The 17,167-nt window shown below is 41.3% G+C and overlaps 1 protein-coding gene across 6 annotated transcripts in view; it reads right to left on the reverse strand.

The window, feature by feature from the left end:
• The window catches only part of ehbp1 (EH domain binding protein 1), a 157,150-nt gene extending 140,297 nt beyond the window's left edge, over positions 1 to 16,853 (reverse strand). For all 6 annotated transcript variants that reach the window (XM_069658238.1, XM_069658235.1, XM_069658240.1 and 3 more), the window contains exons 1-2: positions 16,476 to 16,853; positions 15,409 to 15,870 (exon numbers count right to left, since the gene is read on the reverse strand). In XM_069658238.1, the coding sequence (XP_069514339.1) occupies positions 15,409 to 15,512 (104 nt within the window). In that variant the 5' untranslated portion in view covers positions 15,513 to 15,870; positions 16,476 to 16,853. The remainder of the gene's footprint in view (positions 1 to 15,408; positions 15,871 to 16,475) is intronic.
• Positions 16,854 to 17,167: the final 314 nt, after the last annotated feature.

Consider the following 17,167-nt stretch of genomic DNA (forward strand, 5'->3'; position numbering starts at 1 on the left):
CATTACTAATCATTCAATTAACAGTTGAACTGAAAACAGCTCCGCGACCCACTTTTGGGTCCCGACCCACCAGTTGAGAACCACTGTCTTAACTCATGTTAAAGGAAACTGATCAAAGAGGCATACTGATCTTTAAATTGTGAAATAAGAGCTTCTGTATCAGTTCAGTACTTCGAAAAAGAAGAAAGAAAAAGATGGATCGCTGCATCCGATATTTCAGACCAAACCAAACCAAAACTCCCAGGACCTGACTCCGGCTTACTTTGATAAAGCGCCTCCATAAGAGTACGACATTTACATTCAAAACTCTTGTGTATAAGTGTGCACGTTAAACCATTTCTGTGGCTTCAGTCACAGACAACAGGGTGGCACAGTTAGCAGGTGCCAATCAACAAGATTGTGTGTAAATAGTTGTTCGTCAAAGTCCTGTTTTAACGGCGGCTTTACACTGGAAGCATGAGCAGAGCGGCTGCGTCAGAAGTAATAACGTCTGCAACCTGATGTTATTTATGCATGTTTTACTTTCATAATGTAATCATGGCCTACATGAGACTTATGACTATGTTTTATTTCAAAGAAAATTAAGCAGGAACTGCAATAAAGAGTTTTTTGAGTGACTTTATCTACCAATTAACGTTGATATTGCTGTCAGAGATCAACAGGACTCATCACATTTCATTTTCACCGTGTATTTTGGCCAAGAAACACACGCGACTCGAGGTCAAAATAGGCGAGCCTCCAATTCTCTAGATTTTCAGCGTGTGAGCAGCGCAAGACACGCGAGTCAGATGCGAGACTCACACCGGCGGTCCGAAGGCACTAACCTGTTTTCATGCATTTAATATGAAAATAAAGACGTCCCGCTGCCGCCACACACGCCGCGCTTCCAGTGTGAAGCGGCTGTAAGTCCCTGTATTGGCAAGTATTTCCCCACTACAGCTTTACACTCCTGCTCAAGCTGCCAATCTATAGCTCAATAACCGAGTTTGATCTCTGACCTTACAATGGGGAAAAGAAAGGAGTCAAACTGCCCCACAGGGATCAATTAAAATCACTCAATTGTATTCCGTCTCTGTTACAGCTCGACCAATAATGCGTCCCACGCTGTGTTTCAATGGTTTTGTGATTTAGATGTTTGTGGTTTGTGCACTTAAGCATAACAAACACAACATTGAATTGATGTGCGCATGTGCACTCATGTCAAAGACACATGACGAACACCAGAAAAGCAGTGACTCAAGAAAAAGAATGACTGACTGTGTGACAGAGGGAAGAGGCACTGAAGAGAGGGGGAAAAAGAAGAGAACAGAGAAGGAAGGAAAGAGGAGGGGTGAGAGAGGAGAGAGGAGAGAGAGGGAGAATGACGGGCAACAATTTCAGCCTTGAGGAGAGGCCTGACAGAGACGCTATTGTCCAACAACACAGGCCATATCAGAGAGCGAGCAGACACACAAACACCATCCCCTTATTTCTTTTTCTGTGTACAGTACTCGCTGTGCTATGAGAAAAATTTAAACCATTTGCCTGCAGGCTAACTGACTTCTGCACACTTCTTGGAGTCGTTGCCTCTTGCTTTTGTCTTCAATCTTAGGGCTGCATGTTCATTCTCAAATATCAATGAGCCATCAGAGAGGAACGCATCAGCAGAGACAACAAATGAGAGGAAGTCGGCCACAGAAGAAATGAAAGGGCGTGTTCAGCATGCATGACATGTTTTCAAGAGCCCTCATGAATACTACAAACAATTCTAATATTAAAGGCTTTGGTTTATACTAGACTTGAGATGTAGTTTGTTCAAGGGTGTGCTCAAAGGATGCTAAGAAAATGCAATCATGAGGTGTATTAAAGATATTGCAATGCACATGTATTTAACAAACAACTAATACATTCATCATGAAAATAATGTTAAATATTGTATTTTTGCTGGAAACCAGTAACAAAAGTATTTCAGTAACTGCTTTCTGCAAAGAGTGAGAGCTCTTCCTGCATTCATCAAATGTCATGAAGACCCCGATATGCTCTGTATAACGCTGTCTGTACAAATGAAGAAAAAGATATTCAGCAGCAGCATGAGACGGCAGAAAATTCAAAGAGGAAAAATATATGAAATGGCGTTTGGTTTGGATGTGCGATAAATGAGAATGCAAAAGTCAGAACAAAGAAAGGTGGAGGAAAGATGAATAAAGGATCTGTGATAAATTATAATGTGAGCGTGTGTGTGTAGGTTGGAGAGACAGGGCCCGATAAGAGTGAAAATGGGTCAGCAAGCTCAGCAGGAGCAGAGATTAGAGCTCCAAGATTGACACAAAACACAGATAAACCCTGTTACATTAACATTTAAGGCGTTTAACTGCAGCTCTCATCCTGAGAAACAGCAATTAGTGAACAACCAGGTGTTAAATGTTTCCCTTGAAGACAGTCTAGCATCACAACAGGTGAGAAAAAACACAGAAGCTCTTCCATCAAGCAACACTTTAGACAGTATTTCATATGTTTACGACCTGCAAGCTACATCACCATTTCAGGATTTTTTTTCAATGCACATCTTTTAATTGGTATTTTTGGCCCTAAAGTCTTACCAAGACTCAAAATTAGAGATAGACCGATATGGTTTTTTCAGGGCCGATACCGATACCGATTATTAGTAGTCAAGGAGGCCGATAACCGATATTTGGAGCCGATATTCATTTGCAGTAAAAGTTAAAATATTGGCGTCAAAATTTTGAATAATACAAACTCCAACACTTAACTTTGTTTAAATGCCTTTAAGCATATGTTTATTAAACAAACAAACAAAAAGTGCAGGGAGTTCCCAGGGTCAGCAGCATGTCTTATAAAGTTAACTGAAAATTCAAATAAATAAATAACTTCCTGAAGTTTTATAAAGTAAATAAAACAAAGTTTTAAAAAGTAAAGTAAAATTTGCAAAGAAATTAACTCTTATCGGCCGTCAGATTTATAAAAAAATTTAAAAATTTAAAAAAAAAGGCCGATGCCAATATGCGTCAAATGCCGAATATCGGCGCCGACAATCAGCCCGGCCAATAATCGGTCTATCCCTACTCAAAATGACCTTTCAGTGTTCATCATTCACAAGCTTTTACCAGGAGCAACATTATTCTCAGTGGTATCCTCCTCCCAAAAAAAATATAATTTGAACTGGAAAAAAACACAGAAAAAAGCTGTTTTATGTTAAAAATCTGTGAACACTTTTCTGAGGACACAACATAAGGATGTCTACGTACCGATCTGCCGTTAATCTGTTTCAAAGTGCCCACCTTGTTTTTGGGTTCAGTTACCTTAGCTGTTCGTCGTTCACAAGGTTTTTACAGCCAGATAAAGTCAATGGTAAATGGACTGTACTTACATAGCCCTTCTTGCGACCACTCAAAGCACTTTTCCACTACTTGTCCCATTCACCCATTCACTCACACAGAGGAAGAGGCTGCTTCGCAAAGTGCTCGACTGTCATTCAGTGCTTATGATTGTGTTTTAAACATTATCTTCTCTGTGCAGCGAAGGCAGCATCTCAGCAGCTGCTGCAGTTCTTCATCAGCATCAACACTGTATCAGCTCAGCCACAGCACCGCTCAGGACTCTGAAGTATTAGGACACTGCTCAATACGGAAGCATGAGCTTATTTTGCACACTTGTGAAAGAAACCTGAGTGAAAAGATGCTTTGGGCATCATTTCATCAAATAAAGCAGGGCAGCTGTAGACTGCAGAGCTGCACTGGTTTTCAAGTGAAGCAAATCTGTTTCATCGGATGGATTTCAGGAGGACAGGCAGACGAAATGTGCCTCTACATCTAAAAATGTTATCTCCATACAGCTCAGGGGAACACATGGGTGCTTTCACAAAAAGAAATGCATCCTGTGATCTGTAGCTCTTGGGACATCATGTCCCCCCCTGATAGACAAACATAAAAATAAAGCTAGCTCATCAAAACAATGAGTTTGGCAGCTTAATTGCGCTTGTGGTAAAATGCACTGCATGGCTGGAAGTGCAGGGTGTGTCAGGATGCTGCAGCTGCCCTATCTTTCCTGTAGGCAGGAGGAAGGAACCACTTCACTTTTGATATCAGATACCCCCCCCGGACCAGTAGTGCACATACACACAAACTACACAAGCAGAGTGCTACAAACCCAGATAGCAGGGTAGGGCACGGTTGAGTTCAGTGACGGCGATTAAACATAGCAGAGAGAGTAGTATTGTGTATTTTAAAAAACAATACTGACTTAAATTCCAAGAGGAAAAACTGCCCCATTTTTTTTTTTACATTTCTAACCCAGAATCATTTGAAAGGAAATGATTCCACATGGGCTTGTGTACTGCATCATCCTGACTAATTGCCGACAATACTCAGAGGAGAAAGAGCTTTGATGGCTGCCAACAGACCCTAATGTCTGCCTGTCAATCACAGACATGAGAGAGAGCAAGATGCAGATTTGTTTGTGCTGTAAAACAGCAGTTGTGAAAGATGAAACATCAGACTACAGTGCTGCAATGCATACTGAAACACTGCTGCAGTACAAGCACACCGATATGTAATCTCTCAGACTTTTACCACAGGCTGCAGAACTGCAAAGAGTATCTAGTACAGTGTGATACAGGCTGACAAATGTAGACTCCAGGGTGATAAAGGTGATATCAGAACTCATGACAAGTATTAGGCTATATCTTTGTATCTTGCGGTTCATTATCAATAATAATAACACATTCGTGCAACAGGGATTTGACGATGTATATTTGTGTACAGGTCTGTTTTTCTTGTGTTAAATCCAGTTTGAGAAAGCTTTTACATCTGCTGTTCTAAACAACATGTTTTTGTCTCCTATTAAGTAAATGGCGGGATTTACTTGAGGTTTCCAGGAGCAGGGATGCCAAATTCTGGGATTAGACAGCAGCACACAAACTCTGCAAATACTTCAATCTCAGTTGCCCTCATGAGAGACACCTCTTTAGTTTGGACAGGCTGAGGATCCCCTCAGTAAGTACTGCTATAAATATTTATGTGTATGTATAAAATGCTGTTTTTGATTTATGTCAGTTTTTCTTTCCTATGAAAAGTCCTTCATCGATTTACTTGTGATGTAGGTCCGTTTAAATGACTGTAAAACACTCATAATAATGAACAGAGCTGACTGAAAGAGAAATAGTGCCACTTGCAGACATTCAAACTTCTAAGTCCTTGATCTGCAGAGCTCCAACACCAAAGCCGTAGCTGCTTTTAACCAAACATGCAGCCAAAGTGAAGTGACAGCTAAAAACGCTTTCAACAAATTGTTTACTCAGAAATGTAACAGCCCTGTCAGGAAAAGCTTAGCTAAAAATGTTTTTTTTCTTTAGAACTGACCTACTTGGCAATTTCTGATTCAGCAAAAACGGCATCAAAAGGACGATTGAGAGTGGGAAGAGACTTGTGACAGAAATGGGAAAGGAGGAGGACAGAAACAGAGAGGGTGGGTGGCTCTCACTTTGCAACGCTATCAGTCACACTGTGGCCTTTACTATGAAGACAGATGTAGACGTACAAACACAATCTGTGTCACTGTCACACCACAGACTGCCTGACAAAGTGAACACGCACAGCACATATTAACATGCCAGACACAACCTGAAAAGGCAAATTACGTCTTTAAATCTACATCTACAGTTTGCAGAGTGTGATGAGCAATTTGGGAGCATTTTAAACAAACAATCCTTTCCACTATCACCATATATTCACTGCACCTGAACTTGAGAATATAACAACGCATCTCTGTTGATACTTGCCAACTTCTGGTTTATTTCTTTTAAATGTTTAAGCCTTTCTACAGCTAAAATTTCATCAATTGTTTTGTCTTCGTTTCACTTATTTGAACATTATTTGTGTCACACTTTTACTCCAGTTTAAGAAAACTGGCAGATGCTGCGTCTTTACACATATTCTGTTGAAACAATGTGAACTGAGCAGAAAGAAGAAGTGGATTCTGCACTGTAAGTACTTTGGGAAGTTTCAGTGGGTTTTTTCCAGAAGGAACGTATCGTTCAATTTGACCTTTGAGACGACACGATCATGTGTGCATTTGCAGAATTTATAAACTGTGTGTATTACTGTGTTCTTCGGGTTTACACTGACAGTTTGTTGACCTGCAGCTACGGAACAGTTAGTGTGTATGTGGCAACCAGGAGCTGGGTCAATGACACAGAGTTAATGCTGACAGCAGTAAAGCCAGACTAAAGTGTCTGGAGTGATTTTAATCAGCTTGCTGGGCAGCTTGACTGCGTCTGTCTGCATGTGTGGGACTGTATGTTTGTAACTGAAGAATCAGAATCAGCTTTATTGGCCAGGTGTGTGTACACATAAGAAATTCACATTGTATGCAGGGTACATGCACAGAATTAGAAATATGTGTAGATTAAAAAGGACTACAAGCTTTACATGCTAACATAAACATTTATATACTATAGACAGGGCTACAGATATAAATTAGGGACGCACAATATTTTCGGCACGTTATCGGTATCTGCAGATTATGGCTTGGAAATTACATATCGGCATCGACAGATATGTCATTTTTCAGCCGATATTTTCAGCCGATAAAACAAGGCTTTAATTATGCCTAAATAATCAATGATTCCCCAAAAAGCCTGGAGTAATGCTAGGACTTTAACTCGGCGCCTCCTCCGTCAAACGTGAAAAGGGTTAGAATGATGAGGGTTACATGATATTCTGCAGGATTCTTTATTCCCAGTGAGGACCTAAAGACATCAAGCCTGCTGAAGACTGCTAGAAGCAGTTGACTTTTACCTTCATTAAGCAGCCTGGGTTGTCTCATGTCAGTTGCTTGTTATCTTTTCAGAAAGTTTGTTTGCTTACAAGGATAGTTGCATGAACACACTGCAGAGATAAACCGACTGGAGGTCAGGAGTGGCCAATTACAGATCTGCTGCAGCTAAGGACTAAGACTCAGAGAGAGCAGTGAAGCAGGTAGGATGGATGCTTGAAAGTGAAGGTCAGAAGCTCCACCTGCCTGCAGGGATGGGGGTCAGGGAAGAGTTATTTGAATCATATCCCCTGGAGGGTAGAGGAGAGGCAACTGTCAAGAAAGTGGGCTTTAAGTGGCTGACTGACAGTCAGGAGAAGAAAATGAAATGTGTCTACATGTCTGGCCTATAGTGAAGGGTGGAAGATTTTAGGAGCTGCTGCAAAATCAACTTGAGTCCATGTGTTTCATGTTTAAAGAGAAGTGTACACATTGGGAATAGTATGCATGTTTCATTTCTAGTTTACTGGCTCATCTCTAATGCGCTTTCATTACTCTCTTATCACTCCATTTCTGCAGCGACGGGGGAGTTTGCATTAACTGTGCGAAAAGCCTCTAAGGCTCTGGCAGGGCAAACTCAAAGCATCACATTTTCTATGCAAACTAATTGAGTTTTTTGCACAGTTTTACTCTCAAGAGAAGGACACAAGTCAGTTACACAGAAACAAGCTTGTATGCAAACTTTGGCTTCCAAACAGGCAGGGGATAAAAACACAAACACAGACCGAGTGATGAACGTGGAGTGTGTCCAACATAAAGAGGGGAATGAGAAGAAGCTCCCTTACAGTGGGGTAAATTGGATAATAAAGATCTCCCCTCCATCAACTGTTGTCTCCCTACAACAGCTTTTTAAGAGCCCAAGGCAGGGACTGACACAGCAGGAATAGCAACCATCATGTGGCTAAGAGCACTAACAGAAGGGAAACAAGGAGCCCTGGTGACAAAAGCAACGTCCATTTCTTAAGGCAACGATACATAAGCAGTCAGCCGATCAGAGCTTCAGCTGTGATTTTAATTACTTACCGAAGTTATTCTGCCTAACAGAGAAACTGAATTAAAAAATGTTTGTTTCTTTCACTTTACCATCGAGCCAGCAGCCTCATCTAACCTAAAGTTTGCAGCTTGAGGCTGAAAGCCAGACACTAACGTAACTCAAGTCACTTTGGGAAAGAATCTAATTAAGTGTGTTAAATTATCAACAACATGACCACAAAATGATCAACCAGTAGCATCAACTTTTTCAAAAGTCCAGATGGGGGGTAGAAGGGAATTCACTGGTCTGCAGAGACCGTATATTTGCTTTACAGAATAGAGAGTAGGGGAGAAAACTTTCTTTACAAAAGAGGGAAGCTGCTGAGGCATCAACATAATAAATGTGAAAAAGTTGCAGGACGTGCTTTGTCTAGTCAAATTATCTCAGAAATGCCATGCTACAACTTTTCTGCTGCTCCATACAAAAAGAAAACATGTAAGAGTCTCCTTTTCCATCAAGAAAACTTTGTTGGACATCACAAGACAGTGTTTCTGATACACAGACTTTATTGTAGTGGGCTGCCTAAGTCAATGAATAGCTCTAAAACGATACAATTTTCTTTAATAACTCTAAGAGAACAACAACAACCGTGAGTCATGAATTACTGTACAATCTCCATTCGTGTAGAGAAAGAGACGTCCTTTTGTCCGTGATGTAAATGCACTGATTGAGCTGCCATCTCTACTGTTTAACATTGACCTACTTACGAAAGCTTGTTAGTGTTGTCCCAGTCTTCTTTACCACCTTGATATCAATCATTTGTATACACTAAATCATTGACAACAAGTCTCCTTCACATGCGGCAACAATTTGTAAAGTTTATTAAGAAACACTTTATTTTTTAAACTTTTGTTGCTTTTAGAAAGACTTAAAAAGGTACTGAAATGATAAAATGTATGATTGTCAATTTGGTACCTGTGGTGTTTTGCTTTGCCTTCCTGACACACACACACACACGTACACCTCTATCAGCCTGCAGATGCAGCAGCAGCGCTCTGCAGGCTGATAAATGATGAGCACTCTCCAGGGCCATGTGTTTCTTTGCCTGACAGCAGCAGAGACAGACTCACCAGCAGAGTTTTCATCACATTTAACACCCCATTGACTGCTTCACAACCCTGCAATGTTTCATGTCTCTTGGTGTGTGTGTGTGTGTGTGTGTGTGTGTGTGTGGGAGGGGGGTGTGTAAATGCCTGTTTGTGTCCATAATTGCAGTGCAGAACAAGTACACTTGGGTGGATTCCACTGCAAAGCAGTTAAAGTGACATTATCGGGGAGAGGAAAGGGAGAGAGAAGTGAGGGGAGGCAGAGAGAGGAGAGATCAAGTAGCAAAAGAAGAGACACAGAATGAGAGGAGATAAGGGGGCAGCAAAGACAGATACAGTGCAAAATGAAAAAGGAGCATTAATGATAGTGTGGGAGCTGGTCTGGTTGACAGCAATGGGTTTGGTGCAAGAAAACAATTACAGAAGAAGAGGAGATAAATGCTGAAAGCTGTTCTGAACGAACAAGACAGTCTGCAGAGTTAAACAGCAAATGCTAGAATTTAGGAAGTGATGCGTAAGCACACAAATTACAAACACAAGTATGAACTATAAAAACATGTGTTTGTGTTCACCCCAGTTATGGCTTTTTACTAACAACCTTTCGGCCCAAATTTCCAAATACATTCAAACAAAGACGGAGGCCAATTTGGATGCAAATCTGTGCCTTCATTTCATATACATACACTAAAACACAGAAAGATGTACTAATTTAAGTTAATAAACACAAAGTAAGAGAGTCTTTTTCTACAAAACTTAATAGCCTGATTAACCAAATTGTGTGGTTTCATCCAGCATTTCTGCACAACAGAAACAACTGCAGCGTACTATCACCTGGCAGGGAAACCGTCTCCTGTTGCCAAACTTACTGTCAGGAATGTGTCAAGGCCTCTGAATTTGAATAGAATGGAGAGCCACGTCAGACTAGCTGGCAGGAAGGTGTTTCTCTGGCAGAGACTTGATGGACGCTTGCCACAACGCACACATGTTTGACAGAAGACGACATGTCACAGCCTGACACGCGCCGGTCACTTCCACTGAAACAGTGAGTCATGACTCAACTGACAGTCCGATGCTTGCAGCTACAATCCTGCATTTTTATTTACTGATAACACAATAAGGGAGCAAGTAGAGACGCTTGAGTTTGGAACTTTGATGGGATAATGCAGGTTAACGCAGAGCTCCCGGCTGTTGTGGGAATCAAATCCTTCAAGGCTTTAGCTGTCAGGGTAATGCAGTTTGCTGATTTGATCTAAGTACAGTCCTTGCTCTGACTGTCATAATGACAAGTGAATAAATAAAGAATGGAGGAATAATAACTTTAAGTAGATCATAATTGCACCACTCAGAAACCATTTTATCTCCAGGAGCTAGCTATAGACATTTCAATTCATTTCCGGTGCAAGCAGGTTAAAGACTAGAGAATCGCAGCACCAACGAACACCCCGAGGGCAGAGTGTAAATCTGCTTGATTCTGGAGCACGTGAGTGTTCGTCTTCAGAGTATCTAAATCTGTATAAAATGACTGCTGTTGTGCGTGTGCCTTCAGGGTTTTGCACAGTCCTTGATTGATGTAAAGACTTCTTCATCAAAACGCCTCACCCTTCCTCGTCTTGTCATGCGGCAGTGAGGGAAGCGGTCTCGATTAGCCATGCTTGCATGTAGCCGGATAGAATTACCATGTAATCAATAGCCTCTCTGTGTTGTTCTGAGTGTATGACTCTCATTTCCTTGTCACGCGAGTCAACACGTCTGTCAGCGGCAATAAAACTCTTTACTTTTGATGGTGTTTTTAAACTGTTTTATCAGGTTGACCAAAAACACATTTTTGCTCAAAAGCAGCAGCCTCAGTGGGACACTAACAGAGGGTAATATTCTTGCTTAGTTGCCGGAGTTTCTCGTCGTTGGGTTGAACCCTCTTGATAATAGGGTGAGAAGTGTGTCACACATTTGTCAGTAACTGATTGTTGGAACCAACAACTCTCTGGTCACAAGCTTGTATTTCTATACTGTATTATACAGCCCTGTTTAAAGATCTTGAAGATTTTCATTTAAAAAAATGTTGGATTAAGCCTAGAGTCTGTTAAGTCACGATCTACTGCTGAATGAGGGAACACAATGGTGATTGAGCCTATGGCCCACTGATGAAAGTCTTTGCAATTGCATGTATTATTACAGACTGGGTGTCTGTGGCGACATTAACGGAAAAAAATCACAAGCGGCGCCCAGTTAGTGGCCTGTTTTCCTTCACCCAGCACTGATTGGTTTGCCAGAGAGGATAGACGGAGCTAAGCTACTGTCAGAGTCCTGAATTTTTCTAACCGCGGTGAAACACTAACGCCCGCTTGCGGTATGGTGGTTCACCGCACAGAACTGTGTGCAAGAGCATCGAAATGATGTGACCAGTTACCAAATAACAGAAACCAGCTGCGAACTGAAATATTCAACACATGATGAGAGTATGACCCGACAATCTGCAGGGTTCGTCATCGGTATTCACCTGTTCTCCAGAGAGATGCCTGCTAGTGAACTTTGCTCTTTACTCCAATTGCTGGACAAGTTTTGTCATTTGCCACATAAGATGAAAACTGTACCATGACTGTCCCAATAACTTGAGCAAGAAACATGGAGGCACTCTGCAAGCTGCTGTGTGTGCTGCTTTCAGGAGTTATTTCAAAATAGGACATAATGCAAACCAGGAAAAACAACCTGCAAAAAACGAGAATAAAAAACACAATGCAGAGGAAGCGAGGAAAACCTAGAGGAGAGGTATGGTCCCTGAACAACAATATAAAGTTGTGACAGAGAATGAGGGGAACTATAATTAATCCAATCTGTTGTTAGAAGCTTAACAGGAGTAGGGAGCTATAAAACAATTAAAACAGGCAGACATTTACTGCTCCATCACACCCGTGTCGTGTGTATGGATTATATTTGCTTGAGCCTGAATAAAAACGTATTAGCGTTTTCTGAGCCTGGACTGCAGCTATGAGTAGAAAAAATTATGCTCACCGACTATTTGTTTGCAGACTAGTCCACTCATTTGGGACTCGATATGTTTTTGTAATGTATCATGTGTTGTTGTCCTACACTTAACTTTCCACTCATCAGCCTCTCATTAACTGACTGGTATTTGTAAATGTCTGATTAGATAATGAGAGCGCCACTAATGACAATTATGAAGGCAGTCAGTTAGTCACACAGTCAGCCAGGTGGCAAAAGGATAACAGTCATCCAGTGAAGGAGCTACTAAGCTGCTCTAACAGTGAGGTAGGCAGGCAGTGATGTTATAACGAAATGCAGAGTCAAGTTGGTATCAGGGAAATGTTAGATGCAAGCACATGCATCTAAACAAAGCGTAAACACCAGATTACACATGCTGTTCATCACACCTAGACAGAGCCATCACAACAGCAGAGGAAAACGTAACTGAAATATGCACGTGTGTAGGAAAGTCAATATTATAAAGACTTATAATAAATAAAAAGGTCATTTTCTTTAAGAGAGGTCAAACTATGGGTTTATAAATTGCTACCTATCACTTGCCAGGGTTTTTTTATTACCAAACCTGACCTGAATAATCAGAATTACCTGCAACAGATGAAAGGCTACAGAAAATAATGTTTTGTTTTTTTAATCAAAGATGTTATCAAGTTTCAAAGGGGCAGTGCTGCAACACTGTAAGTGGTGCTTCATTTCACTGGCAAACACAAACAGTGAACTCATTAATGTTTTAATGGCGAGTCTGAATTGATTCTGCAGAACTGGGCGTGTGAGAGGAATGCTAACTCCTCATGTCTGCTCCTCAGAGGAGTCGACAACGGCAACGAGAGCAACTGATAAAGACCTCAAGTTACTTAGCAGACCATAAATATGACAGAAGATTCCCCCAGTCCTCGGCTGCTTGTTAGTCAAAGCTTTCCTTCTTTATCTAGGAGGAAAATAAAAATGTTTGGGGAAAATTGGAGAAAAAGTTCTTTAGCTGGTTGAAGAAAATGTCTGGGGCAAAAGTATGCAGAATCATCTCTTCAGTGTTGACCTCTGCCACCAATCCAACAAGCTCACATATCACCAACCAGAGCAAATGCTACTGGTAGTATCAAAATAGCTTTAAAAAGAGCCGGAAAAATGGGCTTAACACCAACCAACAGTGAACTGTGATTAAGGGCAACTACATTTGCATCATCTTCCATTTACAGGTGACACTACCTGATTCTCCCACTGTCTGAGTCTTATTACAAAGGCACATGTACAGTATGTAATGCTTGCACAAAGAGTCATATCTGAGTGATCAGTTTTGTATCGTTGGTCATCACTGTTAAAAAAGATGCATTTCCAAACAGGTCCCACCTGGAGTGAAGATCTATCCAGAGAAAGACATTAAGAGGCCAGCTTTCATTTTTCATTCATAACACACCTATTTCCTTCACTTTTCATGTGAATAACAGAATGCAACAGTATAAATGTTCTCCAGGAGAGACTGTCTAAATACTTAAAGCACCTTTATCCCCATATTTGTACACTATTACTTTCTCGTCCTCTATTTGACAGATACATTTTCACTACAACTTCAAGGGAGAGTGTTCTGAACAGCTATAAACATGTTTAATTTCCTATCTAGTGGGACAGCATATCATACATACTTTCTACCTGAGTATACCCCAGTCTTGAGGCACAGAATTCACAAGTCAAGAGCCACACATAGCTGAACAGACCCTTATACTTCTTATATACACATTTTTCAATTGTCTAATATTCTCCTGATTTTCTTTGCCAAGTGTACTAAAAGCTTTAATATTTCACTCAATGTACATTCAAAGAACCCACAGCTGTGTGTATGGGCACACATACGCAAGAACACTGACACAAAGTAAGTGTTCAGCCTTTCTTCCTGTTTCTGACTCCAGAGTTTCAAAAAAAATCACTTCTGAAGACTTCAGGGTTTGAAATCCACTTGAGCTCAGGGGGACTGTTTCCAGTCTGCATAGATGGAAAGTTTCCACTGCAACAATAACATACCGTACTGATGAAGTCCAAGGAAGGCAGAAACGGTGCGCCAACGCTTTCTCGCACACTTTGAGCCATGCAGGCGTGCGCGGCACACACACACGCGCGCGCGAAGACAAGCAGAGACCCTGAGGTATAAATCTCAGCCACGCAAAGGAAGGGAATGCAGACACTTTTTGTTATTGAATAATATTTTTTACATGAAGTTGTCTACATGCAGGTAGTATTTGAAATAAATCTGACAACTTAATCACTCTACAAGGGTTGCTCAATTTGGATGTCATGACCCTTATCACAAACTACAACAGATAAGTACAATCAAATAGATAGGTAGAATAAATTGGTTATATAGACGCATTTGATGAACATAAAAAAAAAAAAAAAAAAACTTGCTCAGATTGCAAAACAAAGCAAACTACAGACTGTTCTGAGCCCACCCACCCTTTGCCCTGGGAAGAGATGTACATTTTTGTCATTCCATTCTCCAACACGTTAACATCTGTCCCAGGTCTAAGCTCTGTGGGGCTGTGTTAGTCACGCCTACGGCAAGCTGCCCGAGAATCCATGTCTGCAGGCTACATCTTTGCTTAACAAGTCCTCGCTTTTCACTCATTACGGGACACATACCTGCAGGCTCAGGTGTAGCATATACACCAGCTATCTCTCCACCTATCTACACCTCTGGCAAACACACCCAGTAGCCCATTCCTCTCCTTGCTGTGTGTATCATTCATTCATTCTTTCCTACAGAAATGTATTTTGGTTGTTATTTTACACGAAGAACCTTAAACTATGAAATGAAAAGAACAAAAAAGTAAGTATTTAGAATAGAACAGGTATGTCATTGTAGATCATGTAAGTGTATGCACATTTGCTGTCAATACAATATTTTTAACAGTGTTTACATCTTGTTTTTAACTTTAATTTCTCTGTGTCATTAAAATAGATCCCTTCAAAAGTTATCACATATACAGAGAGACGTGCTGCATGAAAACTGACATCAGAGACTCTTCTCAGTCAGCAGCCCATACTTTCAGTGGACTTTCTGCACATTATGCATTACTGACATAACAGACAAAGATTTAAAATTTAAAAGATTAATAGCTTAATTGTCTCCCCACTTCCAGTGAGGTAAGAGGTGAGATTTTGCAGCATCCTTAGACCCGGTAGGTACTCAATGGATTGCTCAAGGACATTTCAGGAGAGCGAGGGCGGCTTGAGCCCAGTCCTTCAGTGTGAAGGGAAATCCTTCTGCCTGCCAACCTCTTTACTGAAGACTCAAACTAAACAAATTCACCATTGGTGCAAGAGAAGAAGAAAAAAGAAACATAGCAATTTTACAAGGCAGCCGGCCCCTCCCAGCAAGCAGACATGCCTGCACACCAAAGAGATTGAGAGTGTGAGTGTGTGTGAATTATGGCCACCAGGAACGAGCTCAGCATTCCAGCACAGACAGAGACACACAGTTTTCATGGGGCTTAAATGACAGCACTGTGGTCGACTCAAAAAACTCACCATTTCTTAGTGCATTCCACCATCAGCTCCTGATAGGAAGCCACGAACTGGAATTTGGAGGCATGCTTCCCCACACGTTGCAGTCTTTTCCAAACCGAAGCCATGTTTCTTTGGGAACGGGGAGTTTCTTTGCACCTATCCCGCCCTGGACTTCCTTCTTTGGGGCTCCTTCTCACAGAATCACGCTAATGTTTATAGGTATCTGAGCATATCCGACCCGAGCAGATGCATAGTTAATGTTTTACCGGAAGCACATTAAGAAACAGATAAGTCGTGGCTGCTGGTCTTTTAAAAACTGCCTGATAAATCCAGATGAGAGGAGACGAAATCTCTGCAGCAGTAGTGGTCGGTGTCTGTTCTGACGGCGCGCATGATGTTGTGGAGAAAATTATTCCATAATTACGAAAAGCACAATGAGTAATCCACTGGGTTTTAAAATAAAATGTCCATCGGGTGATCCTCCTGCAAATGAAATATAAAGACACAGTCAGTGGAGCAACATCGAGACTGTAAAGCCCCGCACGAGGGAGAAGACTCGATGATTTCTTATATTAAAGTAACTGAACGTGAACCGTCTCAGATACAGGGATGTTTGTCTGTGTAACAGCTCCTCTGTTATCGTGGGCTGTAGCAGTGTAGATGTTAAATCAACCCAGATTATCTGTATCGCCAACGCAACACTTTGTTAATGTGTAAGATGTGTTGAGGACTCCAGGACCTCTTCTGCCAGCACGGCGTGCCGGGGGGGCTATTTACTGGCGTGGCTAGCTAACTTGGGATGTCTCATAACAAAATATGAATTTATGTATTGAAACCGTGACAGAGAAGCAATGTCATTACATTAAAATAAGTCGTATAATACATACAGTCTACAAACACTGCACAGAAAAACGCCCAAAGAAATTGACACTCAAATAGACATTTTGTAAACATGGAATATTTTGTGGAATGTCTCTGAATTCAGGGAATAGTCGGAGCCGCTGCGCTCCGCTAACCGGAGTGATTCAGCTACGAGGCTAACGGCATTACATGTGAAACTAGGTTAACTGTGTCTGTGTGACACTCACCTTACTGGAATATCCAAAGCATTATCCGTCAGGTGGCCTTCTCGGCAGTGATAAGAGAAGGCGAACTGTCTATAAGAAAATAGCAGCCGAGCGAGCGTAGCCCTCTAGCGAGCTAATTATCGCCTTCTTTGCAGCACTAAACCAGCCATACAGCTAGCTAGCCTGCTAGCGACGTCGGCTAGCCATCACAACACCGCACGAGCGGAAACCGTTGCTTGCCACTACACACATTTGCTCCACAGGTAAGCGCGAGCTCCGGGACCGAGTCAGAAACGGCATGTTATTTTAGCCTGTCCCAAAAGTAAATTTAAAAAGAGTATTCCAACTCCAGGCAGAAATTCCTACTGCAGAGTTAACCAATTGTTATTGATAGTTTGACCGCTCTGTTCCTCTGAAGTGTGTAAAGTTACCCAACGCTTTATTAAAAAAAGAAAAGCGTTCGGGATATTTAAAATAAAATCGTAAGTTTATAGCGAAACAAGGCTAGTCATAGGAATGTGGACACATGTTTGATTTCATAATAATCAATTTTTAATGTTATTACAATTTATTTTGTTATGTTTAAACGACATATTCGAAAGAAATGCCCACACTCTGTCCTTTCAATCAAAAATGTATTTTATTCTGAAGGCTAATCGGCTTACTTCCGGTTTTGTTCTTGCTGTTTCTGGGTGTCTTGACGCAGCTTCGGC

This window comes from Semicossyphus pulcher, unplaced genomic scaffold, assembly GCF_022749685.1.
Source record: "Semicossyphus pulcher isolate SPU_LCO1_2020_fin unplaced genomic scaffold, fSemPul1.0.p SCAF_12, whole genome shotgun sequence".
Classification (NCBI taxonomy): domain Eukaryota; kingdom Metazoa; phylum Chordata; class Actinopteri; order Labriformes; family Labridae; genus Semicossyphus; species Semicossyphus pulcher.